The sequence below is a fragment of the Portunus trituberculatus genome, chromosome 37, assembly GCF_017591435.1.
Source record: "Portunus trituberculatus isolate SZX2019 chromosome 37, ASM1759143v1, whole genome shotgun sequence".
NCBI lineage: Eukaryota > Metazoa > Arthropoda > Malacostraca > Decapoda > Portunidae > Portunus > Portunus trituberculatus.
Window position 1 is genome coordinate 20,316,915 of NC_059291.1, and position 27,726 is coordinate 20,344,640.

The 27,726-nt window shown below is 40.6% G+C and overlaps 3 protein-coding genes across 3 annotated transcripts in view; all 3 read right to left on the minus strand.

Annotated features, from left to right (window-relative positions):
* On the minus strand, nt 1-27,497 carry LOC123514380 (protein CASP-like). Its single transcript, XM_045272262.1, has 2 exons — nt 27,477-27,497; nt 1-4,932 (listed from the first exon to the last, which is right to left on the minus strand). Exon 2 carries the CDS (start codon nt 4,887-4,889, stop codon nt 2,802-2,804), a length of 2,088 nt encoding a protein of 695 aa, XP_045128197.1. The 5' UTR covers nt 4,890-4,932; nt 27,477-27,497; the 3' UTR covers nt 1-2,801.
* Nucleotides 1-27,726, minus strand: part of LOC123514378 (trafficking protein particle complex subunit 12-like) — a gene marked incomplete in the record, with an annotated part of 139,140 nt that overhangs the window by 106,357 nt on the left and 5,057 nt on the right.
* LOC123514154 lies at nt 21,626-23,452 on the minus strand. The gene is made up of 2 exons (XM_045271803.1): nt 22,136-23,452; nt 21,626-22,018 (listed from the first exon to the last, which is right to left on the minus strand). The coding sequence occupies exons 1-2, from the start codon at nt 23,450-23,452 to the stop codon at nt 21,626-21,628; spliced, it is 1,710 nt and encodes a 569-aa protein (XP_045127738.1).

A 27,726-nucleotide genomic window follows, 5' to 3' on the forward strand; every position in this document is an offset into this window, starting at 1 on the left:
AGAGAGAGAGAGAGAGAGAGAGAGAGAGAGAGAGAGAGAGAGAGAGAGAGAGAGAGAGAGAGAGAGAGAGAGAGGCATGGCTGACAAAAATGCAGATGACATATGTATACAAACAAAACCTCTAATCACTTGATTTTTGTCTTCATTTACCAGTCTTTGGAGGTCTACAACTTAATTTCTTTCTTCTTTTCACTAAGGATAATTTAGTATGAAGAGGGCTAGATTTTCTTCTACATGACATAGAGCAAAATGTGTATCAGCCCAGTAGCAAAAGCATTATAAACGATAGTTACCTGGCGCTTGATCTCTCTCTCTTTCTCTCTCCAAGAAGTACTTTATTGGTCTTTGAAGGTCTACAATTTCATTTCTCTCTTCTTTTGACAGAGGATAGTTTAGTATGAAGTGGGCTAGGTTTTCCTCTTTCTCCAAATGGTATAATGAGTAAACTGTGTATTAGTGGAGTGGTGAAAGTGATATAATAAATACACACAGCTTTCTGGTGCCTGATTCTCTCTTTCTCTCTCCAAGAACCCCTTGTTCACATTGCAGATTACTGTCTTAGATTGGTTGTGAGGGTGGCCATATGGCGAGTTTGCCACAGGGCAATACTCTATAGCAACACTGCATAAGGTGTGAGCCTGCAAGGTATTGGGCACTTAGCAGTGTCTCACTTCTCTGCTAAGATGCCACGTTTAGGAAGGGGGAACACTTTTCTATAGAGAACACACCTCAATAGTAATGTGGAACAAAAGTTAGAAGGATTTAAGAAGTACTTTCAGAAATACACCAATTTATATAGAAAATAGAGGGAGAGGAAGAAAGACAGAGATTGAGGGTAAGGAAGTGGACTGGCGTTAGAGAAAGAAGGTAAGACAAGTGATTTATGGGGAGGTGGCAATAGTGTGGAGGTGGTCTACTCTGACTTTGATGATCCCTTGTCTTCCTCCCCCTCCTTTGTCACCTCAGCAATGTCCTTCAGGCAGTCTTTAAATGCTTGTTAAGGATGGCATTGTACCACATGGGAATCAGCCATTACACCAAACAGGAAACGCTATCTTTAATTCATCTATTCTTGATACCATAAATTTTTATTACTGTACATTTCTCAAACAATAATGAACTCTTTTATTTCATTGTTGAGTGTAGAATAGGGGATTAAATGATCAAAATAATTGTTTGCATTATTAAAAAGGGGAAAGGGGATGTTTAAGGGTCTTACATACAAACTGCTCTCAGTAATGGATAATTCACACTAATGGACAACCCCCTACCTCTGAAGTGTCTGTTATCGTGAGGCACCTAAGTATGTGATACTCAATTCCGACATATATTGCTTACCTCGCTTCAGCAGGGGATGCCGCAATTTTAAGCCACTTGGCTTATACACTCACTAAAATACATCTGGTAGCTCTTGTATCATCTGAATCATTTGAGTAGTCCAAACCATTTGAGACATGAAATGGGCACATGTGCTGTGGCACTGCTGGTGCCAAGATCAGTGTTTACACAGCTGACTTAGCAAGGATGTGGTAGTGTCTCCCTTAGCTCTGTAGCCTTTATTACTGTCTTTATAATCCTACCATAGATTTTAAGGGTAAGGCTGTGTCTTCCATGTCAGTTGAGAAGCTGAAGATGTTATCAAGGACCATGAGAGATGTGCAAGCCTCAGGTAACTCAGATTTTCAAATAACTCAGATTGGCCTTTCCCCATTAGAAAGAGAACCACACTGTCAAGTTTTCAACATCGTTTCGCAGTACAGAGTAGTCATCTAAAAACACTACATTACGATGTATCTACAGATTTACCATACTTTTACTCCTTCCAGTATTTCCTATTGCTATTTGACTATGATATCTCTTTATAGTTACTTGAGTTTAAACAACTAACATCATTATATAGAGCAAAACATAGTCACCTGGTGTATCAAGCCCTTTCATTTTTAGACTTCAATACAGCACAAAACTTTAACACACATTTCACATGGCCCCTGTAAAGGTTAATGTTTCACAATGAAAGTGTACACCAATATTTGTTTGGTTTTTCTTTATGAGGAAAAAGAATATTTGCGGCCAAAACTAAAGTAGCCCGAGGATGCTGCAGTGCCTTTGTCACTGTGTCTTGCCATAGCCTGAACATGGCATGTCTAAAAAAAAGTCAAGTTGGCCACTGTTCATTAGCTAACATTATTAGGTCACTGCGATGCTGAAAACATCTATGGAGAAAGGACAGGTTGGCAACAGACAATCTCACTATCAGACTTTGATTTCTAAGCAAAGTAAATAAACTTGTTTACAAGGCTTCACAAGTTCATGGTTTCTTGTAGTCTACTTCATAGCCTACAAGAAAAAAATATCACACTAACTGAGTTATCTATCGAATAACAAAGTAATTTTTGTCACAAGAATGAAGATAGTATAAAAAAAACCACAATGCATCTATATAATCTCAATTCTACTATCAAAGAATTTATGCTGTAGATGTTTAAAATACTTTAGCTACTTTGATATCTCAGTAAGTGACAGTAGAATACTAAAAAAAATATATAATATGCAGTAGACCCACTTTGTGAAATATTATATATGGTGAATCTGGCAAGTGCAACTGGAGTTTGGATCCTCTCCTATTGGTCCAACTTATTCGGGGTTTACTGTACTTAAATCCATTCATCAACCTTCCACTTATCTATCCTCTTTTACCCAATCACTTTACATTTATATACTCTGTCAATCTTTTATTACTCACTTCCTCTGTATGGCCCAGCCATCTTAGGCATTGCTACTTATCATAGTATTTCATATAGCTAGAAATTACTAACTTCATTTTCCCCGTGAACCTGGTGCATATGTTCAGCAAATTTCTCAGCACAGTCTGATGCAAAATCCCTTTTGCATGACTCAATGTGTGCTATTTTGTACAAAACCAAGAATACAAGACTGTGTACAAGGGTTGTGTACAGAAAAGCAACTGTTCGTGCTGTTTTGTTTCCTAGAATAAATCGTCCCATTGACAAAGTGACCTTCTCAAAGGGACTGAGAGCAGCATAACGTCGCAATTTTTCTTTCCTTGAAAAAGATGAGAAAGGATCTAGAGCTTCTTCATACTGGCTACTGTAACGAGATTCTGCTAAAGTGTCCTCCTTGCTCTGTCTTCCTTGATAAGATTGTAGGAATTTGATCTTCTCATATAGTTTCAAATTATCAGCTCTGAGAGAATCCAATTCGTTCTGTAATAAAATCACTTGCTGGCTTTTCCCAGTAAGTTCTCCTTCCAACTCCTCATTACGCTGCCGAAAACGTTCTCGCTGAGCAGAAACAATTGGTAGGAGAGACTCAGCTGCTGAAGGGAAATCAGGAGATGACCCTCCTGGTGTAGGAGTGGGAGGCTGAGTGTTGGATGAGGATGTGGATACAAGTGGAGGTGTGCAGCTACTGGAAGCTCTGACAGCCTCAGCAACAATCTCTGGCATTGATGAACCTTCTCCTTCTCCACGATACACAGTAGAAAGAGACTGAACAGATGACAAGTCTGATTCCAAATTGACAATCAAACCTTTCTGTTCTGTTACAAGGGACCGAAGATCTGTCAACTCCTGTTCAGTTTCTGTCACTCTCTTTGTCATAGTTGCATTGGATTGCCTCAAAGCCATGTTTTCATTCTGCAGAGCTTTGGTCTTCTCTAAAAGAAGAACTTCAAGAGATTTAGGAGGTGACACACCTTGATTATTTTCATTTGTATTGGTGGAGGATCCACCAAACTCTACAGATTTCATAATGTGAAGTTCTCTCTTTATGTCTTCATAATCCTTCTGCTTTAAAATTGTTGCTTCAAGCCTTTCAATTTTTTGCATATCTTCATCTCTCTTTCTTTGAAGTTCTGCAACCTCTTGAGAAGATTTGTAGGTTAAATCACTTAAACATTGCTGGACTTCTTTGAGGTCTTCCACCAGTTGAGCTATTTCCTTATCTTTGGATGCCAACTCAATTTCTAGAGATGACCTAGCAAGTGAATCTGCTGATGGTTCAGTATTCCCTGCAGAAGCAACAACATTCAATGACTCAGAAGTCTGGGAGGCCATCACAGCCTGCAGTTGTTCTTGAAGACGAGCCACTTCCTTCTGGGCGATTACAGCATTCTGGTTAGCTCGCTCCAGGTCATTCATTAAAATGTCGGTTTCTTCTGCTTTTGCAAAGATGGATTCATCAGACTTGCTTTTCAGTTCAAATAGTTCTGACTGTGTAACATCAAGGGTTGACTGCAGTGTTTTAACTCTTGCTTCAGCTTCCTGTAGTCTCCTTACAACTGACTCTTGAGTATCATGGAGCAGTCTTTCCTTCTCTGTGTACTGTTGGCTTAATTCTTTCTCATATTCTTTGACTTTGGTCATGACCGTTTCATCTATCACATCTTCATAATTCTTTAATTTTTCTTTCAAGTTCTTTATGGTTACATCCTGATTCCTGACTTCCTTAAACTCTTCATTATAGTCACGTAGGGTTTCTTTCAGATTCTTGTTCTCTATTTCCATATCTGCTAGACGCCCAACCTTCTTCTCTAGACCAGCACAATATTCTAATGTGGGGAGAGGATCAGTAATATCAATAACTTTCTTGTAGACATTCAAGAAAGAAGCTTCAACAAATTTACTCCTTTTGTTTAAGTTGTCAATTTCTGTTTGAAAACTCTTCAGTAATGGTGCAACCTGCTTTCGGACATCCTCTGGTGTATTCTTTTTGAATTCTCTGGATAATTCCACCAACTTTTTGCGTGATTCTTCTGATTCATCTTGGCGGGCAGCAAGTTCAGAGGCATTTTCATCAAGTGACCTCTGTACTTCAACCAAACCAAAAGCTTTCCATGCACTTATAACAGCCTGCAACTTGACAGCCATTATGAGCTACTGATATCCAGCTAACATGAAGGTCACTTGTCACCTGCAAGGAAAGATAAAATCTGTTAGCCATTTTTTCTAAGCTCTCTGAAAGTAGTGCCTATTTAAATTAAAGAAAAAATCAAGCTAAGGAAGCAAAAAAGTGATGATTGTTTGTTTATTTTCTCACTACAATTCAGAGAACTTTGAAACATAGCTAACAAATTATTCTTTCACAAAATACTATTTGAATCGGAAAAGATCACTTTTTTGCATTTAGTGACAGTAAAATATAAATAAAATTGTCTGCGCCACTAATGGGCGGAAGCTGAACAGCACTTTCCATACACTCTTCAAGTGTGACTACAGGCCTTGATGTAAAAAAAGTAATGACAAACAGCTACACAAAAATCTGAAGTAACTATTAAATAAATGTTTTTTTCTAATTTACAGTGAAATATTCAGTGATCTTTATTCACATTTCACACATTCACTTATATAATAAAATAATATCAAGTAAGAAATGTTTCTTGGATATGGTTGTCAGCTAGTTCTTTTAACATTCAAGTACACAAAATGACATGGACATATATACCATGTCTCTATCATTAACCACTGACAGTTACTGACTATTAAGTAGTATAGTATTTTGACTTTTAGATTTTTCCTAAACAATATATCAAGTACTTAGTTATCAGATTCATTTGTCTAAATCCCAAAGTTTAATGTGCTGTTGCTCTCCATTATTGTGTGTAGATGGATATAAATTTGCACAGAGAATTCTTTTTTCTTTGTTTTGTTGATGCTAGATAATGTATTTATTGTTATATTCAATATATTAAAGTATATTGTGATTAATTTTCTTTATATTTGAGTGTTAATGAACAAGCATGTGATAAAGGTTTCAAATAGTTTCCTTTTATCTTGCTAATGGTGGTCAATAATGCAACTATACTTGCCACATTGAGAAATGGCTGGTAGGGCATGGCAAGGGGATTACCCCAATGTTGCCATTATCACTGTCTACTTCTTTCTCCAACCCTGCTCAACCAATGTAACCTCTGCCTCTGTCTATCTTTCTCTCTATATAAATTGGTGTATTTCCTAAGCTATTTCTGGAATTATTATAACTTTTGTTCCACACCACCACTGAGGTAAAAAATCAAAGGGTGTTTGCTGTATAAAGCCTCACTGCGGTGAGTATAGTAAGGTTCTCTTCAAGTATTGATCCATTTCAGTTTTGGTCATCACTCTCCTTACTGATTCCCATGCTCACAGCTCTGTAAGAGCTGTGTCAGGCTGAAAGCAATTCACAATATGTTTATGCATTTCAACCTCTTCAATACTGGAGCACATGTTTATCTTGAGATTTCAGTATGATTAGAACAGTTTATTGACATTAGGAGGGGTCTATGGATGTCAGAAGATTAATGACCACAGTCTTCATAATTTCAATCTCCCACATAAGTTTCTGAAGCTGTATAAAATCACCAAACAGCAAGCAGAATAAATATGGAAATGAAATGCTTTGATGGTGATCCCTGCATGTGTTTCACTATACAGTGGTACCTTGCAATAATGGGCCTCACAGTAATGGATTTTGATCAATAATGGACTGGTCAGATACTTATAGCCATTTTTTCTTTACCGTAATGACATTTTTTTTTCCCCTCCCATGAATATATAGTTCCAACACTGCTGCGTGGATGAATACACATATGACACGATAAACAAGCAAAAAGAGGCCAGTGATTATTTACTCTTGCATGCCACATACCATTCTAACTTGCGTTATTTATAATAAGGTGAAGAGTGGCCACTGCTTGATTGTGGAGATCATCAGACACTCATGAAGAATTAGGATATTGTGCTGGTTGGTCCCACAACCTGCTTAAGTGAATTGCTAGTTCTGCATTTCTGTTTAAATGTTGTTGGGCAAGCGAGGATAATGGCACTGCCAGACTGTGAGAGAGAGAGAGAGAGAGAGAGAGAGAGAGAGAGAGAGAGAGAGAGAGAGAGAGAGAGAGAGAGAGAGAGAGAGAGAGAGAGAGAGAGAGAGAGAGAGAGAGAGAGAGAGAGTGGTTGCACTTCCCTGATAAAATGCCACGTTTAGGATGGGGGAACACTTTTCTATTGAGAACACACCTTATTTTGTACCTCAACGGTGATGTGGAACAAAAATTAGAGAATTTAAGAAACACCAATTTATATAGAAATAGAAGAGTAAGAAAGACAGAGAGACAGAGGGTAAGGTGGTGGAGCAGGTTTAGAGAAAGAAGGCAAGACCATGATCTATGGAGAGTTGGCAATAGTAAGGTGGTCTACTCTGACCCTGACAATTCCTCGTCTTCCTCCCTCCTTTCTCACCTCAGCAATGTCCTCCAGGCAGTCATTACATGCTTGTTAAGGATGCCACTGGACCACATGGCAATTGGCCATTACACCAAACAGGAAGCACTATCTTTAATTCATCTATTCTTGGTGAGACAAATCTTCATTACTGTACACTTCTTAAATAATAATGAACTCTTTTATTTTAACACTAAGCATAGAATAAGATGGTTTAAATTATCTTTTTTTTTTTTCATTATTAAAAGAATAAATTAACAAAAGAGGGATAGGGGGTGTTTTAAGGGTCTCACAGACAAACCAATCTCAGTAACCAACAATTCACAGTAACGGCCAACCCCTCACCCTTAAGTGTCCAGTAATGCAAAATACCACAGTATTCCAATTTCTTAATTCTTAACTTTCATGAAGTCCTAAATTCTTACCATCCTAACTTTCATGCATTATCTAAAGTTTCATAATTTTGCTGCATAAGGATCATGTTTTTCTACAATTGGTGTCACAGATGATAAAATTAAATAAGCATATACTATGTATTGCATACTCAATTCCATGTGCTGATTATCACTTTAGACTTTCTACTTGTCTACCACAATATTTCAAATAACCATGTTTTTTTTTTCTTTTTTTATTTATACCATGTGGGATTTTCACGGGAGTTTATGGGCTAAAGAAGATACTTTTTGGGGTACCTCCTATCTCAAAGCCCAACCTACACTCGGACCATGGACAGGATTCGAACTCATGCGCTTGGAGACCCCTTGGACCCCAAAGCATGCATGGTTCCACTGTACCACGGCGGCCCCTTGATGCTAAAAATTGATGCAGGAGAGAGAATTGTCCCAAGTACAATTTCATTATAAGCAGTTGTGAATATATTGTTCCAGCAATGAAACTATCAGACCCATATATATATATATATATATATATATATATATATATATATATATATATATATATATATATATACTTGCCTCGCCGCCCAATTGGGACCGAAATAGCTGCGCCATAGCCGAAAACGCGACAGTCGAATTGATCTTGGTGGGAAGGCGGTTTTGGCCAATGAGTGCTCAGATATTCCATGACGTCTTGGCGGGGCACGCGATAGCAGGCATCTGAGGTCGCGATAATGAAATTTTAGCAGCTTTTCATGGGTGCACGATAGTAATAAAACGCGATAGCCGAAGTCACGATAGCTGAGGGTTGACTGTATATATATATATATATATATATATATATATATATATATATATATATATATATACAGAGGCAACCCCCGTTTAACGAAGGTTCACACAACGAAATTTCGCTATAACGAAGGTTTCATTTTACTACCATCTGCTCGTTTAACGAACACCAAACTCGCTTTAACGAAGTTTTATCCAGGTAATTTTTTTCCAAATTTTAAAGCCCCACTGTATCATGCAAGCTGACAGGCTTTTGAATACATAAGGAGCTGCTGGTACTAAGGCCTGCCTCAGGAGGAATCCTGAGACAACACAGGCTCTGCCGATACAAAGGCCTGACTCAGAAGAAATTCTGTGTCACCTGTAGCATCAAGATCAAGATCAAGATCACACGCACCACTCACTGCCCAGTCAAAACATAACAGCGTCACCAGCAGCTCATCTTCCTTAGTTCAACTTACTACCAAAACACCCTGCTATGTGGCCTAACATTCCTAAGAAGACCAGGAAGTGTCTTACTCTCGAAGTGAAGCTGGGTATTATTCACAGACAAGAGAGAGGCCAAAAAACTAATAACATTGCTCCTCCCACCATGGCTTGACTCCATCTACTGTCTACTATTTTCAAGTCAAGATACTCTATTAAGAAGGCTAGTGAGACCTCATCTTCCTTGCAAGCTAAAAGAACCACCAGAACTCGTGACTTTATGATGGATAAAATGGAAAGCCTTGTAGAAATGTGGTACATAAGTTTTGTATGCAGTACCATGATGCGCACTTTGTTTACATTCCACAGGTTGCCGGTTAGTGTATTTCCCGTTTCACTCTCCCTCCCTTCATAAAGTTAAGATCATCAACATTATAAAGTTACGTACATACATTTATTAGTGTACATTATAATGACTTAAATTAAACTACCTAAATATTTAACTTCACAATTTTTACTTTCATTAAATCTTTCACTGTATTATGATGCACTCTCACTTTCCTTACTCTCAGTGGAAGTTCAAATCAGGGGTTATACTTGTTATAATCGGTTCGCTTAACGAAGTTTCGCTTAACGAAGTGTTTTTTAGGAACGTAACCCCTTCGTTAAACGGGGTTGCCTGTATATATATATATATATATATATATATATATATATATATATATATATATATATATATATATATATATATATATATATATATATATATATATATATATATATATATATATATATATATATATATATATATATATATATATATATATATATATATATATATATATATATATATATATATATATATATATATATATATATATATATATATATATATATATATATATATATATATATATATATATATATATATATATATATATATATATATATATATATATATATATATATATATATATATATATATATATATATATATATATATATATATATATATATATATATATATATATATATATATATATATATATATATATATATATACAGTACTTCAACATACAATTTTAATTCATTCCGTGACGATCGTCGTATATAAAAAAAATCATATATCAAAGCAATTTTCCCATAGAAATTAATGGAAATAGAAATAATTTGTTCTTGTGATATGAATTTATCCCACCCCCCCAAAAAAATTAACATGCTTTAAATACCAACCAAATATAGATTCAATATAAGATAAATAAAATGTTTATTGTATGCATGATATAAATTAACTATATTGCCCAAAATAACAACTTAACCCCCGAACTCAGGACACGTTGATAGACATGCATCAGGGAAGACTGGTGCAGGTCGATAGACATTTAGGCTTTTTATGGCTATATTTTGGCTATTTTCTTCCCGTTTTCTTTGCTTGTGAGTTGGCAACACTCATTAGGAGTAAACATATGCTCTACGTCACTGTGTCACCAGCGATGAATGGTGGGAGCGACAGTGATTTCACTGTGTCTGATTCCGCCACCTCACCTGCGTGCCTTACTTCTATACCTTGGGTCTCTCGCCATGTTACGGGGAGACAACTTTTGAATGAGAGTGGTATCAAAACATGAGAGAGAGAGAGAGAGAGAGAGAGAGAGAGAGAGAGAGAGAGAGAGAGAGAGAGAGAGAGAGAGAGAGAGAGAGAGAGAGAGAGAGAGAGAGAGAGAGAGGGGATACAAGGGACCTGTTTTCTCTTGCTCCAGCCAAGGCAGATGAACTCGATCAGACGCAAGGCCACGTAAACCGATGATACTACCTCATTCAACCTGTGATATTTTGGTAACCACGACATCTAGAGACTTCAGATTTTTTTGCATTCCAAAGAAGAAGAGTTGCTTGTGGGCAGAAAACCATTTGTACTCACTCAATTATTGAATTTCTAAGTGTAATCAGTATGTGAATACAGGCTATTTTGTGTGTTTCTCGCCAAACTTTTACTTTTGGAACCCATGATCAAGGGATCTTGAGTTCACAAAACTTAAGAAAAAATACACACTGCTGAGGAGCACAGACACATACATGCACAAAGGATGAACAACGATACACAATTCGGGCTGAATGTTCGGGTGGACGTGGGTAGCCAAGCGATCGCTGCGCCACCTACCGATATCTATTCGTATCTTAAAAATATCGTCGTATTTCAAGGCGTATATTATATGAAATTTTTTGTCATATATAAAAAAAATAGTGTTGGGGTGATCGTATCTCGAGGTATTACTGTATATATATATATATATATATATATATATATATATATATATATATATATATATATATATATATATATACAGTAATGTCTCGGTTTACGTCAGAGTTACGTTCCTGAAACATGACATAAGTCAATTTTGTACGTAACTCGAGTTTCTGTACATTTCAAAGCATATTATCGAGTTTTCAACGTTTAGAACAGGCAGAGGGAATCTTTCATCCTCTGTCACTTCATTTACACACCTGAAATCAATGACAAGCCTAAATTGTCCATTTTTCTTTGGAACTAGGAACAAAGGTGAATTCCTGGGTGACCGGAAATTTTCTATAACACATTGTTCCAACATTTCTTTGATTTGCTCCTCAACCACTTGCCTTTGACCGTGTGGCAGTCTGTAGGCTGGTATATATATTGGATTAGTTCCTGGTTTTAGTTTAATGTGGTGCTCTGCTCTGTCAGTTGCACTTAACGGTTCTCCGGGTAAGGCAAAAACATCACGATACCGCTTCAGCAGTTGAATGAGTGAGTTCCTTAACTCGGGGTAATCTGCTACCATGACAAGGTTTTCTAGCGTTTGCGTTTCTGCCATTAAGTCTTCACTGACTGAGGCACATACAGAAGCAACATTGGATTCAGCCAAGTTCATGGGTTCAGGTGTTTCTCTATTTCATAAAACTAACTAGTACTTCGTTGCATTCATGATTGACTCAGATAAATAAATAAATTCCTGTAATCTCCATAGGTAGGATGCATTTTATATAGGTATCACTACCAGTGAGAAATAAATGTAATGCACGACACAATACACCCAGTGGACATTTCCCCCGTCACATGACCAACGCCCTTGTGTCAGCATCTTGGAGGCTGGGCGCGGTGGGCGCCGGCGACGGCCGGCAGAAAAGAAGATAACTGGCGACTGGGAAGTGCGGGTTGCGCCAAGTGTGTGTGCGTCTAACCTGTGTGCTGCGGGAACTTAGTGACTCTGTGAACTCAGTGACATTACAAACATTTTCCCAAGTTTAAAACACTTTTCCGAATGTACTTGTATGTGGTGTGTGGACAGCACTTGTAAATTTGTACATAATATACTAACTTTTATATACTGAGTTTTCCTTGTACACCTGGGTTGTTAAGAAACACTAAAACTACCAGTGAAACTGCTCGGCTGGACAATAAATAAAAACAATAAACTGAATAAACTTATGTGGACCTCCAGAATCTACAGTTGGCCTGCTAATCAAACAAAGTTAAACTTCATACAACCAAAATGCACTTAACACAGACAACTGAAATAATTTTCACTGTTAGGCTAGGACAAAAAATATATACGTATATGCAAATATATTTACTTCTACTAATCAAGATTCTTTTGATTTGAGATTACAGCATCATTTCAATTAACAAGAAAATTAACTTTATTATAAAAGTGTTAATTAGAAACCATAGATCTTAATTTGACTAAAAATTGGCGCAAGAGGAAAACGGTGCGTTTCGTCTAACTCAAGAGGACAGAAAGCCACCTCCAGCCCCAGCCCTTAGAAGCACAATTTTCTGTCTTTCAAAGATAAGCACGAGCTTATAAGAAAGTGTGAGGCAGGTATAGCTCACAGTGTCGTTGCAGCGGAAATGGGTGTCCCTAGATCAACAGAATCAACAATTTGAATGAACAGGGACAAGTACCGCGAGACCGCTGCAAGTGTTTTTATTCCCCAAAATGTACTGTACAACACCCTGTGTTTAATGAAAAAGTCAACAAGTGTATTGTTCTTTATCTGGCTATAGGGGACACAACAATCCTGGCTAACTCGTTTGTGTGTGTTCTCTCCTTAGTCTGGGTGCAAACCTTCTGAGGATTGTGGGTAAGTATGACTGCCAGATGTATGAGAGTGTAAAATATGTGTATTAGTATAGTGTTGAGTTTTCCCCTTCTTTACTATCTAAGTAATATTCCTACAACTACTACTACTACAACAACTTCTACTACTACAACAACTTCTACAACAACTTCTATTACTACTACAACTTCTACTACTCCTACTACTACTACTACTGTTCTACTACTACTACTACTAATAATAATAATAACAACATTATTACTACCTCTACTACTACTACTACTACTACTACTGCTGTTATTACAACTATTATTATTACTACTACTATTACTACAATTACTATCATTACCTATTACCACTTCTACTACTACCACTACAATTACTACTACTACCTACTACTATTACTTCTACTACTACTACTACTAAAAATAATACACTTGACTCGTTTTTCCGAACTAAATGGTGCAGGCATTGGTCCGGATAATGAAAAGTCCGGAAAACACAAATGGGTGCTCCGCTTGCTAAATTTAGTCGTTTATCTCCTTAAGACTTTTTTTTTAAAGAATAGTGAAATTTGTCTATTTTGGTTTCCCTGATAAATTAAACCTATGCAGACTTAATCTAACACTAAAATTAACCTAACAGTATCGTATATTGCGGCTTATAAGTCCATCTGGCACATAAATTGACCTCTATAATTTGACCCTAAAATGTTATTGTATCAGTTTACCTTGAAGGTAAGTTGATCCCTCTTAACTATTACTTAACCTGGTCCAATGTTGACTTGAGTCACTAAGTCCTGGGTTGTAAATTAAGTTTTACCTACAGTAAAATAAAAAATAAATCAAACAGATTGAAAACACCACCAACTTCAAGCATTTCAACATAAACAAGCTCCCAGTTTTTATTAACTTTTTCCTGTACTCACATGTTTTACCCCAAAATCAAACTAATACAGGCAACCCTGTTCCTGAAAACCCCTTCGTTAAGCGAATTTTCGTTAAGCAACCAATTATAACAAGTTTAACCCCTGACTTGAGCTTCCATTGAGAGTAAACAAAATGAGAGTGCATCACAGTATAGTAAAAGGTTTAATGTAAGTAAAAATTATGAAGTTAAACATTTACGCAGTTTAATTTAAGATTAAGTCATTATAATGTACACTAATGTATGTATGTAAGTAACTTTATAATATTGATGGTCTTAAATTTATGAAGGGAGGGAGAGTGGAGCGGGAAATACGCTAGCTGGCAACCTGTGGAATGTAAACAAAGGGCGCATCATTGTACCACATACAAAACTTGTGTACCACATTTCCACTTTATCCATTGCAGAGTCACGAGTTCAGGTGGTTCTTTTAGCTTGCAAGGAAGATATGATCTCACCAGCCTTCTTAATAGAGTCTGCTGACTTGAAAAATGGTAGACAGTAGATGGAGTCAAGCCATGGTGGCAAGCAATGCTATTAGTTTTCTCGCCTCTCGTGTCTGTGAATAATATCCAGCTTCACTTTGAGAGTAAGAGACTTCCTGGACTTCTTCGCAACGCTAGGCAACATTGCAGTGCGTTTTGGTGGCATGTAGAGTGAGGGAAGACAAGCTGCTGCTGACGCTGTTATTGTTTTGAACTAGGGGAGTGAGTGGTGCGCGTTTTGTCCACGAGAGGCGCTGGTGTATTCAAAAGCCTGCTGGCTTGCGTGATACGGCGAGACTTTCAAACATGGAAAAAAATTACCTGGATAAAATTTTGTTAAATCGAGTTTGGTGTTCGTTAAACGAGCAGATGGTAGTAAAATTAAACTTTCGTTGTGTGAACCTTCATCAAGTGAGGGTTGCCTGTATTTACTTTAAAAACTCTAATGGTAAGTAGCCATCACCATACAGTCCTGCTACTCATGAAGACTGCACATACTCCCAAAAGGAATATGTTCAAGGGTGATATGAATATTTGATAGGCAAGGGACTCAAGGAGGCCAGATAAGACTCCTGGGTTATTGAGACAGTCTCTTCCTTTGCCCAACTATGTTGTTGACTTGTTTTTCTGGTGATAAATTGTCATTTATTGTAATACCCAGGTTTTTCTCCTCTTTTGTTTTCTGAATTTATAAACCCCCCCATAGTGTAAGATCTCTTCTGTCTTCTATTGCTTTTCCCTAGTTCCATCACTTTACAGTTTTTTTGCTTTAAATTCCATTTCTCATTTCTTGCTCCTCTCATGTATCTTATTCAAGTCTTTCTGTATTATTTCACAATTTATATAGTTTTCCAATCGTTTCAGTAACTTTGCATCATCTGCAAATAAGCTTATATAACTGTTCACCTCATCAACCACATCATTGATATACACTGAGAACATTTACAGTTACCTGTGGAAACTTCACTTATAAAGGTCGATTCACACACATCAGTGCCGTATCAGTGCCGCGTTCGCTCAGTGCTTCAGTGTCAGTGAAAAAAAAAATTGTTACTTTGAATTCAACCGAGGCATTTAAACACGTCTGGCACAGTACCGTGTTTTGACCCTCAGTGACAGTTACGTATCCGTTCCGTGAAATTCATTATTGTCGCCACCGATATTTTTTAACTTTTCACGGACGCTGGACGAGTGATCTGAGCAATGGATGACGAACTTCTCACTGAATTGGTGCGAAACCATCCTGTTCTCTTTGATCTATCACAACCAAAATATATGGATAGCAATTTCAAGCAAGATATATGGAATAAAATAGTAGCAGAAATGAAAGTAGATGGTAAGTACTCTTTTTATTAATTGATGTAGTTAATCATATGACACAACACCACCATACCACACCTCATACCACACCACAACACCACATAACACCACCCCACACCACACCACACCACATACCACACCACAGCACCACATCACACCACATACCACACTTCTCAACACCACACCACGCCACATCACATCACATCACACGTTGCCATCCTGCAAGACATTGGTCTTACCGTCTCACGCTGTACGGCATCACCACGGATGTGTGTGCATAGACGTCACTGAAACAACATGGATATCACTGACACTGAGCGGACGCGGCACTGATACGTCACTGATGTGTGTAAATCGACCTTTACTCTGCACCATTTTCATTCTTCACCTTTTATCTCTGTTCTCATTTCTCTGTCCTTTAAGAAGTCTGTTATCCAATCCAGTACTTTTCCCTGTAAAGCTACCTATACAAAATATCCAAACAAAATTCATGAGGACACTGGGTGGCAAGCTATTCATGTGTGGTTGATGATCATAGGAGTGTTTAGCAGCATTCATAAGTGACATCACAGATTTTCCATCTGTGGACAAAATATTGGAACCTTTAACACTCAGTATGACTCATTATTTCCCTATATATAGATTGTTCAAACTGGATAAATGAAATGATATAATACAAATAAATCAGTAAAGATTGGCTATTTCCTTATATGGATAGTATGTTGTTATCTAGATTGCAGGGTGAATGTTCGTTATTTTTCACAACATTTAATTTGTCCTAACATTATTAATCTAACCTATGTAAACTAATCAAATATACCATTTTTAGACATAAAATGTATTTTTTCACTTACCTGCTTCTTATATATTAGCATTTACAATGCTCCCTATTACCCAGCCGTCTATCTCACATTCAAAACTTTCGTCGTATTCCACCCTAGTAACCCCTGGTAACTTACGGCAACACCGTCTCCCTCAGCCCGCCACGTCATTCTTTCTTGAAGCATTGGCAAGTAGTGGGGAGGATGGGTGGGTATTAGGGTGTTTCATAAAATCAGACAATATCAGATATTTGTTCCTCATACATGCCTGAGTTCCTCTTGCCAAAATATCATCCCTCTCCTAAATCTACCCTCCTATGATAAAAATTAAGGGTCCCGAGAAATTAAGGTTTTCATGAAAAAAACTTTTTTTTATAAATAATTGCTGCTTTATTTTCCCTAACAAAAGAATAATTGGCCAGAGAGCACACATAAAGTACAAAAATTATAAAGAAAGCAGTCTCATATAGTTACTTCATTATTTCTGCCTTTTGCTTCTTTGGAAATTCTTTTCTGTGCTTAAAGACTGCTTTCAATAAGAACTGTTTGTCTTTTGTTGTTAATGTGGAATTGAACTTTTTGATAAGAGCTATCCCCCGTTCAGCCAAATCATTAACCACAGCCAGGTCATGGACCTTGGCTTGACCTTCAAGGTACTTTGAGTCACTTTCCCAAGACGCAGGAGGATTTTGAGTAAAGGCATCATCAATGTTGAGAGTGTGGTAAACAGATCCATCGTCCTCGAGGTTACAAAATCAGATAACGTTTTTTCTTTAAATGAGCCAAGGATGTTTTTTCCCTCAATACGCTTTGCTACTTTCTTCAGTGCTGGCTTTAATAGGTTATCTTGCATTCTTCTTTTTTCCTCTTGGTTAAGTTCTTTATCAAAGAATTCCAAGCCAACCAGTGCCTCTGAGAGGTACCACAAATGTCGCTTCATGGCTGCTTGTGCTTCCTTGGCAACAGTGATGATCACTCCTTCTTCTTGTAATGTTTCCATGTCTTGCAAAAACTCCAGATCAACAGCTGGAGCCTGCTCTGCTCTTGGTGCATGACACCAAGCCTTTGCATAGGCCAGGGCAACAAAAAGGCAGATTTCTGTGACACCTTTAAGTTCCAACTCCGTCATCTTGAATTGGTCTTGTAAAAGGTATAGCTTCAATGCATAGATAGCCTTTGCCATCCACCGTGCATTGTGATATGCTCCTGGCTTCCGGAGAGGCACATTAACAGTAGTCTCTTCCCCAAGAAAGAGAAGGACCAGCTGAAGAAGCTCTTTATAGTCATCCCGCTGCTGACAGATAGCAAAAATTTTCTCACAATAAGAATAGTTTTGTCCCTGAGACCCTGAAGAGGTTCGGCAATAGTGCAGCTAGTTGTCAGGGACCTATCGATTTCATTCCACTGATTCTTGAGTCTTTTAAAGATTTCAATATTAGGCCCAGTGGTGGGGCCCATTGAGAGGTGGAAGGCTTTGGCTAGAACAATTTCATAAATGTGATGCCTGCATGCTAGGTATAGAAGTTGTTTCTCAAGAGCGTCCTCAATCTTGGTGCAGGCACCTGCATGAATTCCAGTGTTCGATGATGTAGTGTCAAATGATAACCCCTTGATTCTATCTGACAGGTGGTGTTCCTTATGCCAATGCATACACGAGTGTCCAGCATTTAATTTCTGCATCGTGAAATCCATATAGATAGATAGATAGATAAATAGATAAATGAATAGATAGATAGATAAATAGATACATATACGAGTATATGATTAATAGGCTATATACATACCCAATGGGTATGTATCTAGCCTATTAATATATATATATATATATATATATATATATATATATATATATATATATATATATATATATATATATATATATATACACACTGATGCATAGGTATTACTTATGCATCAGTGTAATTTATATAACAATTATTATGGAAAACACACACACAGAGACACTAACCTCTCGCTGTGAAGCCTACAACCAGACTAAGCGGTAAGCGCATGATAGGCTGACGGAATGTAAATTCTCGGGACCCCTAAATATTTTCCAATCAGGCTGAAACTTGTTCAAACTTGTTTTCTGAGCCAGTGGAACAAGATAAGCAATGAGGATGAAACTTCCTTACAGTTTTATTTTTCAACCCTCTGTCATGAAACACCCTAGTGGGTATGTATATAAGAAGCAGGTAAGTGAAAAAATACATTTTATGTCTAAAAATGGTATTAGTTTCACTTATAACCTACTTCTTATATATTACCAGATTTCCACATTATAGGTGGGTCATGTCATAAGGGTGGAATACGCCGATGGGTGAAAGGGTCCACAAAAAGACACTCTGGTCTCACCTATGAGGGTTGGAGACTAGAGATTGAGAAGGAGACCATGACCAGGCAATGGTTGGGACTTCTGGTCTCCTTTCTAAGTCTTGGAAGAGTCCATTAAAGAGGTAGTGGTCCCACCAAATCCCCAGCAGCAATTACCGGGCCAAGGGCAGAGACATTTTCCTGCCGTTGGATGTCACGGAGATAGTAGTCCACAAAGACTGAGTGGATCTTCCAACAGGCTGCTTCCAAGATAGATGCCACAGAACTGTTCTTCCAGAGAAGCATGGAAGTGGCAATTCCTCTTATATTGTGTGCCCATACCTTGAACAAGGGGCTGAGTTCCTCGGGAAAAGACCCATGAGATGAGCCGTCTTGATTGTATCCCGTAGGAAGAAAGAAATAGCTGCTTTAGACATTCGCCTCGCACGGTCTCTCAAAGACACGAAGAGACTCCGAGGCCGGGAAGCGGAAGCTGTTGCAGCAAGGTAACGTTGTACAGCTCGCACTGGACATAGGAGACGTTCCTCATCCTCTCTTCCCACCACTGAAGAGAGACTTTGAAGAGGGAACTCTCTAGGAACGGGATTTAGAGGGGTTTCTGTCTTAGCTATGAATTCAGGAAGATATGACAGGATAAGATCCTCTCCTCTTGAGGCTATGACCTGAGAAAGGACATGAAGCTCTCCAACCCTCTTAGCCGTAGCCAGGGCCACCAAAAAGAGGGTCTTCTTAGTTAGATCCCGTAATGAAGCTTGGTGAAGTGGCTCAAATGGAGGACATGTCAGAGCCTTAAGGACCACGACTACATTCCATGAAGGAGCCCTACAAGGTGGGCGTTGGACTTGCCTTGAACAGGTCTTTATGTCCTCGCGGAGAACTGGGTCGGTAGAAAGATCAAAGCCTTTAACCCTTAACTTCCGGCGGTCGTATATAAACGTTTGCGTCAGAACGTCCGAAGTGACGGGATTCGTCCCAGTAATCAAGATTTTTCCCGGCATAATTTTAAGTCTCTCGCGCGCTCTCTTGAGGTGGATGGTGAGTAGAAGTATCTGGCATCTTTTACCACACAAGTGTTTCCACAAGAGCTCCTAATTTTAGAGGTAACTGAACTGTTTTCCGTTTATGGGCGACACTTGGCAACTCCGTGACGCTGGGTAGAAAGGTCAGTGATAACAGCGAAGGATCGGGTCAGATTGTAAATCACCATGGAGCAAGGCAGAACCCTTTTACTTAGCAGTGGTTCTGAGCTAGAAGAAAGTGACAGTGAATATATAGAAGAAGAAACTGGGGAAAGTGAAGAGACTAGTAGTGAGGACACGGATGTAGAGCATCATTCACCTGCTTTCTCAGGAGAACAGACAGAGAGACAGAGACTCTTACACAGTATAAGTGACAGTGAAGGCAATAATGATGAAGAACAGACTCCAGATAATGTGTCAAGGACACAGAGTGTTTCTAGGAGACGAGGCATGCGCGTGCTCCTCGCGTTCTGGGGAGGCGATCAAGGGGCGTGGCAGAGGTGGCGCGAGACCCCGACCTGTCTTTCAATGGAGGGAATTCAATGATGATTTTTCCCAGTTATGCCTGATTTATCTGTGTCTCCTGGCATAACAGCTGAATTCCCTCCTGTGCAACACAATTGTGACTATTTCATGGCGTTTCTCAGTGATGCTTTCTTGGACCATATAGTGAGTGAGAGCAACACTTTTCATGATGAAGAAACAGCAGATGATGATGATGTGCCCCATAGCTCTCACGAGAAAGAGTGGAAAAACATCACAAGAAATGAACTCCTGACGTTCATAGCCGTCACGCTTCTTATGAGTCATTCGAGAAAAGCTTTGAGGTAACTCATCTGAGTCACACACGCGGGCCTACACACATCAACACTTGTCAGAGAGAGAGAGAGAGAGAGAGAGAGAGAGAGAGAGAGAGAGAGAGAGAGAGAGAGTAATGCTTACACACACACACACACACACACACACACACACACACACACACACACACACACACACACACACGTGTCTCAGAAATCAGTGATATATGACACACACACACACACACACACACACACACACACACACACACACACACACACACACACACGTGTCTCAGAAATCAGTGATAATATGTCCTTCCTTCCTCTCTCTCTCTCTCTCTCTCTCTCTCTCTCTCTCTCTCTCACACACACAGAGAGAGAGAGAGAGAGAGAGAGAGAGAGAGAGAGAGAGAGAGAGAGAGAGAGAGAGAGAGAGAGAGAGAGAGAGAGAGAGAGAGAGAGAGAGAGAGAGAGAGAGCGAGCGTCGCTCTCGGGCTGTTTCCTCTTGACTGGTCACACCGTGTCCGGAGGAGGAAACTTTGATAAGGCAATAACTAAACTCTCAGACGTCATATCGAGCTGGAAAGTACATCATTGTATTCAGAATAACACAGAGAAAATAATTATCAGTATTCAAACTGTGTTCTGACAATTTTTAGGTGTACCATTTTTCCCCGTCATTAGACAGGAAAAAATATTTTAATCCCCGGAAGTTAAGGGTTAAGGGCAAACACTCCATTGAGCATGGCCTTGTAGCCTTTCATGGCAGTGACTGACATTCTGCAATCCTGTCTAAGAAAGACCAAAAAATCTGCAATCTTTTGGCTGGTGGGATTAGAGACCGTGTGACCTTCTCTCCTGCACCACTCTCGAAACCTTTTCCACTTGTACTGGTAATTCATAATAATGGAAGGTCTTTTAGATTTTGCCAGGAATTCCGTAACTCGGGAGGAATAGCCTCTGTGACGAAGGATTCGCTTGACAGTTTTCACGCGGTTAGCTGTAGCATGGGGAGAGCTTGATGGAATTTGCGAACATGAGGCTGACGAAGTAGATCTCTGCGCTGCGGGAGATGCCTGAGAGTGTCTACTGAGGCCTGTATGAGGTCTGGGAACCATTCCCTCTGTGGCCAAAACGGAGCAATCAGGATCACGTTTGTTTGACGTGCCATTTTCAGCTTGTTGAGCACCTTCCTGAACAGCGGGAAAGGTGGGAAGGCATAAAGATCTTGATGATCCCAATTATACAGAAAGGCGTCTGTGGCTACTGCCATTGGATCCCGAAACGGGGAGATGAAGTTTGGTAGCCTGAAGTTGAGCCTCGTTGCAAACAGGTCCACCGTGGGATAACTCCAAAGCCTCCACAGGAGATTGCAAACCTCCTGGTGGAGAGTCCACTCTGTGGAGATTATCTGATCCTGTCTGCTGAGGCTATCCGCTAAGACATTTGCCGAGCCCTTCACGAATTGGGTGAGGATCCGGACGGCATGATCCTACACCCACTGTAGGATTGCTTGAGCCTCGGCATTGAGGCTTCCTGAACAAGTCCCGCCTTCTTTTGCCAGATACGACAGGGCCGTGGCATTGTCGGAGAACACTGCCACCGTCTGTCCTCGGACATGTTCCTTTAAGTGCAGAAGGCCGAGACATATAGCTTTGAGTTCTAGAAGGTTGATGTGTAAAGAGAGCTTGTGAGTGACCCACACACTGCTCACTGAATCGTGTAGAATCGACGCTCCCCAGCCGACGGTGGAAGCATCTGTGTACAGACAAACGTCCGGTGAAGCTAACTGAAGGGACTGTCCCAACAGAAGATTGTGGTCCAGTGTCCACCACTGAAGATCGTCCAGGATTTCAAAATCCCAAGGAACTGGAAGGTCGTCTCCGTCGGACTGGCGATCCCAGAATTGGGAAAGGCGAAATTGAAGGCTGCGCATCCTCCGTCTTGCCCCAGGAACTAGATGCAGCAGAGAGGACATGTGGCCTAGGAGGGCTAACCAAGCCTTTGCTGGAGGGGACTGAACACTTAGAAAAGTCTTAATTTGATGTTGTAGATTCTCTAGTTGTTTCTGTGTCGGGAAAACCTTCAAAAGAGGAGAGCGAATCTCCATCCCCAAATAAATCCTTGTCTGGGAGGGTGAAAGCGATGACTTTTCCCAGTATACCTGGATTCCGAGTGATGCACACAGACGGAGGGGGTAACTGGTTGCCTCGAGTGCCGTCTGTTCCGAGTGAGCTAACAGCAGCCAGTCATCTAAGTAACGGAGGAGGCGAACTCCCTGTTGATGTGAAGCCGCTGAAACTGGACCCATCATCCTGGTAAAAACTTGAGGGGCCGTGGAGAGGCCAAAGCAAAGAACCCTGAACTGGAAGTGACGCCCTCTCCATATAAAGCGGAGAAACTTTCGGCTGTCTGGATGGATTGGGATCTGAAAATAAGCATCCCGGAGATTGATGGCAGTCATCCAGTCGTGTCTGTGGATGGCGGACATAACCGTCCTCACTGTTTCCATCCTGAAGGGAGTGGTAGTCACATAACGATTCAGTGTGGATAAATCGAGGATTGGGCGAAAGCCTCCTGTATTCTTGGGCACCACAAATAGGTGACGGTAAAAACCTGGTTTTGCAGACGTCTCCTCTATTGCTCCCTTTGTCAAGAGACGTTGGACCTCGGATTCTAGTGCCTTGCCCTTCTCGGAACCTGGAGTGTAAGAACGAAACTCCAAAGGTGCCGAGGTGACTGGGGGAAGAGATGTGAAGGGATCTTGTAACCTTCGTGAAGGATGGAGAACCCATGCCTCTGCACCAAATGCCATCCAACTGTCTAGATTCTTGGCCAGACAACCTCCTACTGGAACCTGGGAAGGCGGCCAATCCACTTCCGAAAAAACTTCCCCATCTTCTTAGGGCGAGAAGCAGAAGGAAGACTAGGGGAAGACCTCTGATGCGGCGCTCTTGAATGAGAGGCCGGTTCTATGCGCCGTGTGGAAAGCGAAGTCCGGTGAGAAGTATCACCAGTGGGCGCCGGGCGGGAACCACGATCCACTAGTGGGGTGCCAGTAGCTGGCCTTGGCTTAACCAGTGCCCGAGCTGCTGCTTGCTGGAAAGAAATGGAAGCAGCCTTATCTGCCACCCGAAGAGCTTCCTTAACCTTGTCCTCATCGAAGAGGAAGGCCAAGTCAATAGCTGACTTCCTGAGATCAACCTTGGTAGCAGTCTTAAAAACAGGGGGAAGGTGAGAGAGAATCGCCTCTCATCTCATGGCCTTGACATTAGTTAGAGCGAAAGCCGAATCTTGAGCTGTATCCACCATGGCAAACTGAATGCTGCGGAACAGTTGGTCAGCTAAGAGCTTCTCCTCCTGATCTGGTTGTAAAGAGGAAACCAGTCTGTAAAAGGCGCCAATAGCCCAAAACAGAAAATTCTGTGCCTCACGTTGGCGTGCTAAGATACCTTCCAGGCGAGACATATCTGCATGCTGTACCACCACCTGCGAGTCTTTACCCTTAGTGGTGAGGGCGAGGGCTAAGTCTGTGTTGAGTTTGGCTGCTTTCCCAGCAAACTCGTGTCCACTGACCCCATAGATCCTCCTGTACCGGCCGGAAGGGTAGCGAGCAAGTGATGGCCGGGAGCCTTCATTAGCACAACGAAGAGCTTTGGTGGCGGCCTGTAGAAAAAAGTTCATTGGCTGTGCCCTAGGGAAGTGGATGTGTTTATCCTCCACCATCCTGACTTCCCCTGGGGGCACTGGGCGATGAGATCCTTCCGCATATCCAAGAGCCTCCGGAAAACACTGGGCAATATATTCCATCATGGACTGAAAGATCGGAGGGGAAACAGGCTCTCTGTTAACCCTTGTGTCAGCTTCCTCCTCAGAAGAATCTAGGCCGCGATCGTCAAAGTATCCAGAAGAGGGGACACCTGGCAACCCTAGATCTCCTGATGGACCTCGGGTTCTAGTGTGCTGAGAAGATCCTGGATCCTCAAGTGATCTTAGAACAGATCCTGTTGCTTCAGGGTGAGGGGCAACAGGGTGAAACTGTTCATGGTGGAAAGAGGTATAGGAAGTGGTTTCTGTACCTGGCGCTCCAGTGTGCCTTGTGGACCGAGAAGGGGCGGGAAGCATGGCATGGATCACACCCTTCTCAAGCTATGTGGGCTTGACCGAGTCTTCAGTCAAAGCGCCCTGGAGTTGCACAGCTGGACCCTCACCCAGGGTCTGTGGGCGGAGGAGTTGTACTGGACACACACGCCTGTTCCTGCCCTGACCCCGTCCTGAAGGAGATCCTACATGTGTAGGATCCAAATCTCCCCCAACCTCAGGACGGGATCGCTTGATCCTCCATGGATGATCCTTAGGGGTCCTAGAGCGTTTCCCCACTCCCCCATGGATCCAGCGGAGGGACAGCCTGATCTAATCCTAACTCATCCCCGGGCCTCTTCTGCTCCCGGTTACCCCCCGCTGGCATGTCAGCTAGGAGTGACTTCACACTCTGCCTTGCGCCGAGGCTGGAAGGGGGTTTGGTAGCAGACTGCACCGCACCTTGAACTGAGAACGAGGGGGCAGCTGTAAGAGAGGCGGTATTAGGATCTAACCTGCCCTCTACTTCCTTAGACACCATGGCTGAAACCATATCAGGGAAGGAAACATATTTACTGCCTTCCTGAAACCCGAGGAAAGCAGCCAACCCCTTGAAATAAACTTGACTTATCCCAAGGAGACACTTTGGATCCCGGAATCTGAGAAATTGAATCCTCAGGCCCCACTGATCCAGGTACCGAATCCCTGTCTGATCCTGAAGTCGTGGGAGACAGGACCACGCCACGAGAATCAGAACATTTGGCAAAAAACTCCTGAGACTGGCCTGAAGGGTTAGAGGCTTTCTTCCTAGCTTTATAGTCTCGCCTCTTCTGTAAAGTCTGTTGGTACTTACGGGAACTGAGCACCCGCCTGGGACTCCACTCAGCACACTCCCGACATCTGTTGTTTACATCACAGAAACCATCACGGCAGACAATACATACAGAGTGTGGATCGTTGTGGGCACTCCCAAGGACTCTCCTGCATCCAGACGAAGCACAGACTCTCCTGACAACATGTGCGGCCAAGGAAAAGGTGATGAAGAGCCCAACGGTGAGCCGGTAGCATGGTGGGTTGAGTCCTGGCCGCCGCCGACACTGCAGTCACCACCACGAACAAACTCGACGTCGCAGTAAGAAGGAAAAGGCGACGACAAGGCCCCCTGAACCTCCTGATGGCCCGCCATAAAACAAACAGGTCCTCATAGAGAAAACAGCTGGGCAAAAAAGAAGTTCCAGAGCACTGTAACAGATCCGCACGCAAGCGCGTCTCAAGAAAGAATGACGTGGCGGGCTGAGGGAGACAGTGTTGCCGTAAGTTACCAGGGGTTACCAAGGTGGAATATGACGAAAGTTTTGAATGTGGAATAGACGGCTGGGTAATAGGGAGCATTGTAAATGCTAATATATAAGAAGCAGGTTATATGTGAAACAAATAACCTAATATGATTCAAAATCACAACTATCCTATAACCTAACCGAATAATAATAATAATATAATGTCAAATTTAAAAAAAATGCACACAACTGTGAGCAACAATCTCATACGCTGGTTTCTAGTGAACTGTTATCAGTATCAACAGTAGTATCGGTATAGTATTGTATCAGCCAAATTTTATGGTATTGGTACCTATTAGTCAAAATTCTGGTATCAGTACATCTCTAGTTGTAAGGTCCTGAAGCTTCCAAGAGACCTGTGTGAAAGGAATGCATCAGAAAATGCTTGTTTCCTAATCACTTGTGAAGAACTGAAGATGCTTTTATATATTCTTTTGTTATGTATTATTAGGTTTATGTACATTATCTGTTATCTATAAATATCTTCTTAATTAAAACCCATAAAAGAAACTGGGGTGTTTTTGGGAGAGGCTGGAATGGATTAATGGCATTTCAATTAATTTCAATGGAGAAAATTTGATTGAGATATGAGTAATTTCGGTAAAAGTCAAGAATGGGACCTCCTCCCTTTCCTCCATCCCCCCCCACCTGCTCCAGCAAGCTTGGGGGACTGTGGGGGAATCGGGGGTTTAAGGGGGGGGAGACAAAAGAGGCGAAATATGGCGATCTGGAAAAATTCTAAGAACAAAAACAGCTGTTTCTTAATGAAAAATTAGGAAAATGTACTAACTTAACCTAATCTTAACAAACCTAACTATATTTCAAAACAAATGCAAATAACCCAAGGTCACAACCCATACACCTGTCTGCCGCCATATTAGAAATCACTGGCTGGAGCGTGGCTCGCCACAGCTTGCTGGACTTAGCAAAAACTCGCCGAACACCGCACATTCCCGGACCTATTGCAGCGTTATTATTCATTTGTGGCAGGTAGTGTACTTACTGATATGTTGTAAATAGTAAGAACAAATCATCTAGAGTTTATTGTATGAAACTGTAACAACAACCAAATCATTATGGACTTAGATTCTGCAGGCACCGGAATATTCATTCAATTACTATAGCCTTACAACAGCTGTCCCCACATTAAAAACATCACAGACATGTTGTATAGTAAGTACTTTATCATCTTGTATGCTTGTTTTAATGATTAGAAAGGAGGTCCTATTCTTGACTTTTACCGTAATTTGAGATACAAGCTCTGACATGGAGAAAATTAAATCTTATTTCGAGGTAATTGGTAAAAATTTACAGCAAGACCTTCCTTTCACCAAATGTGGCAGTTTGTCTCCTTAGACTTCAACCCCCCTCCACCCCCCCCACCCCAACAACCAGATCAACGTAAATTTAATCTACCCTAACCTTACTTGTGCTTCTGGCGCGATGTATTAATAAAGTCGATTATAGTCACTCCTGCCAAAAAAAAAAAAAATTAAAAAAATAAAAAATAAATTAATAAATAAATATAAGAAATATAAATAAAAAAATAATAAAATAAAAACTAATATGTGTATAGTAGCACAACATGTAGTCGCGTCATGGATTACTGACAAGGTATAACTACATTACGTCTCTCCAATATGGGACATCAATACCACCGTTAACTGTTTCA

Excerpts from the sequence above, each read along its gene's own strand:
- LOC123514380 (XM_045272262.1), bottom strand. The coding sequence starts at position 4,889 with ATGGCTGTCAAGTTGCAGGCTGTTATAAGTGCATGGAAAGCTTTTGGT.
- LOC123514154 (XM_045271803.1), bottom strand. The coding sequence starts at position 23,452 with ATGGCATTTGGTGCAGAGGCATGGGTTCTCCATCCTTCACGAAGGTTA. Across the intron at positions 22,019-22,135 it reads CTCAAGCAATCCTACAGTGG|GAGGTTTGCAATCTCCTGTG; the intron begins GTGTAGGATCAT and ends ACTCTCCACCAG.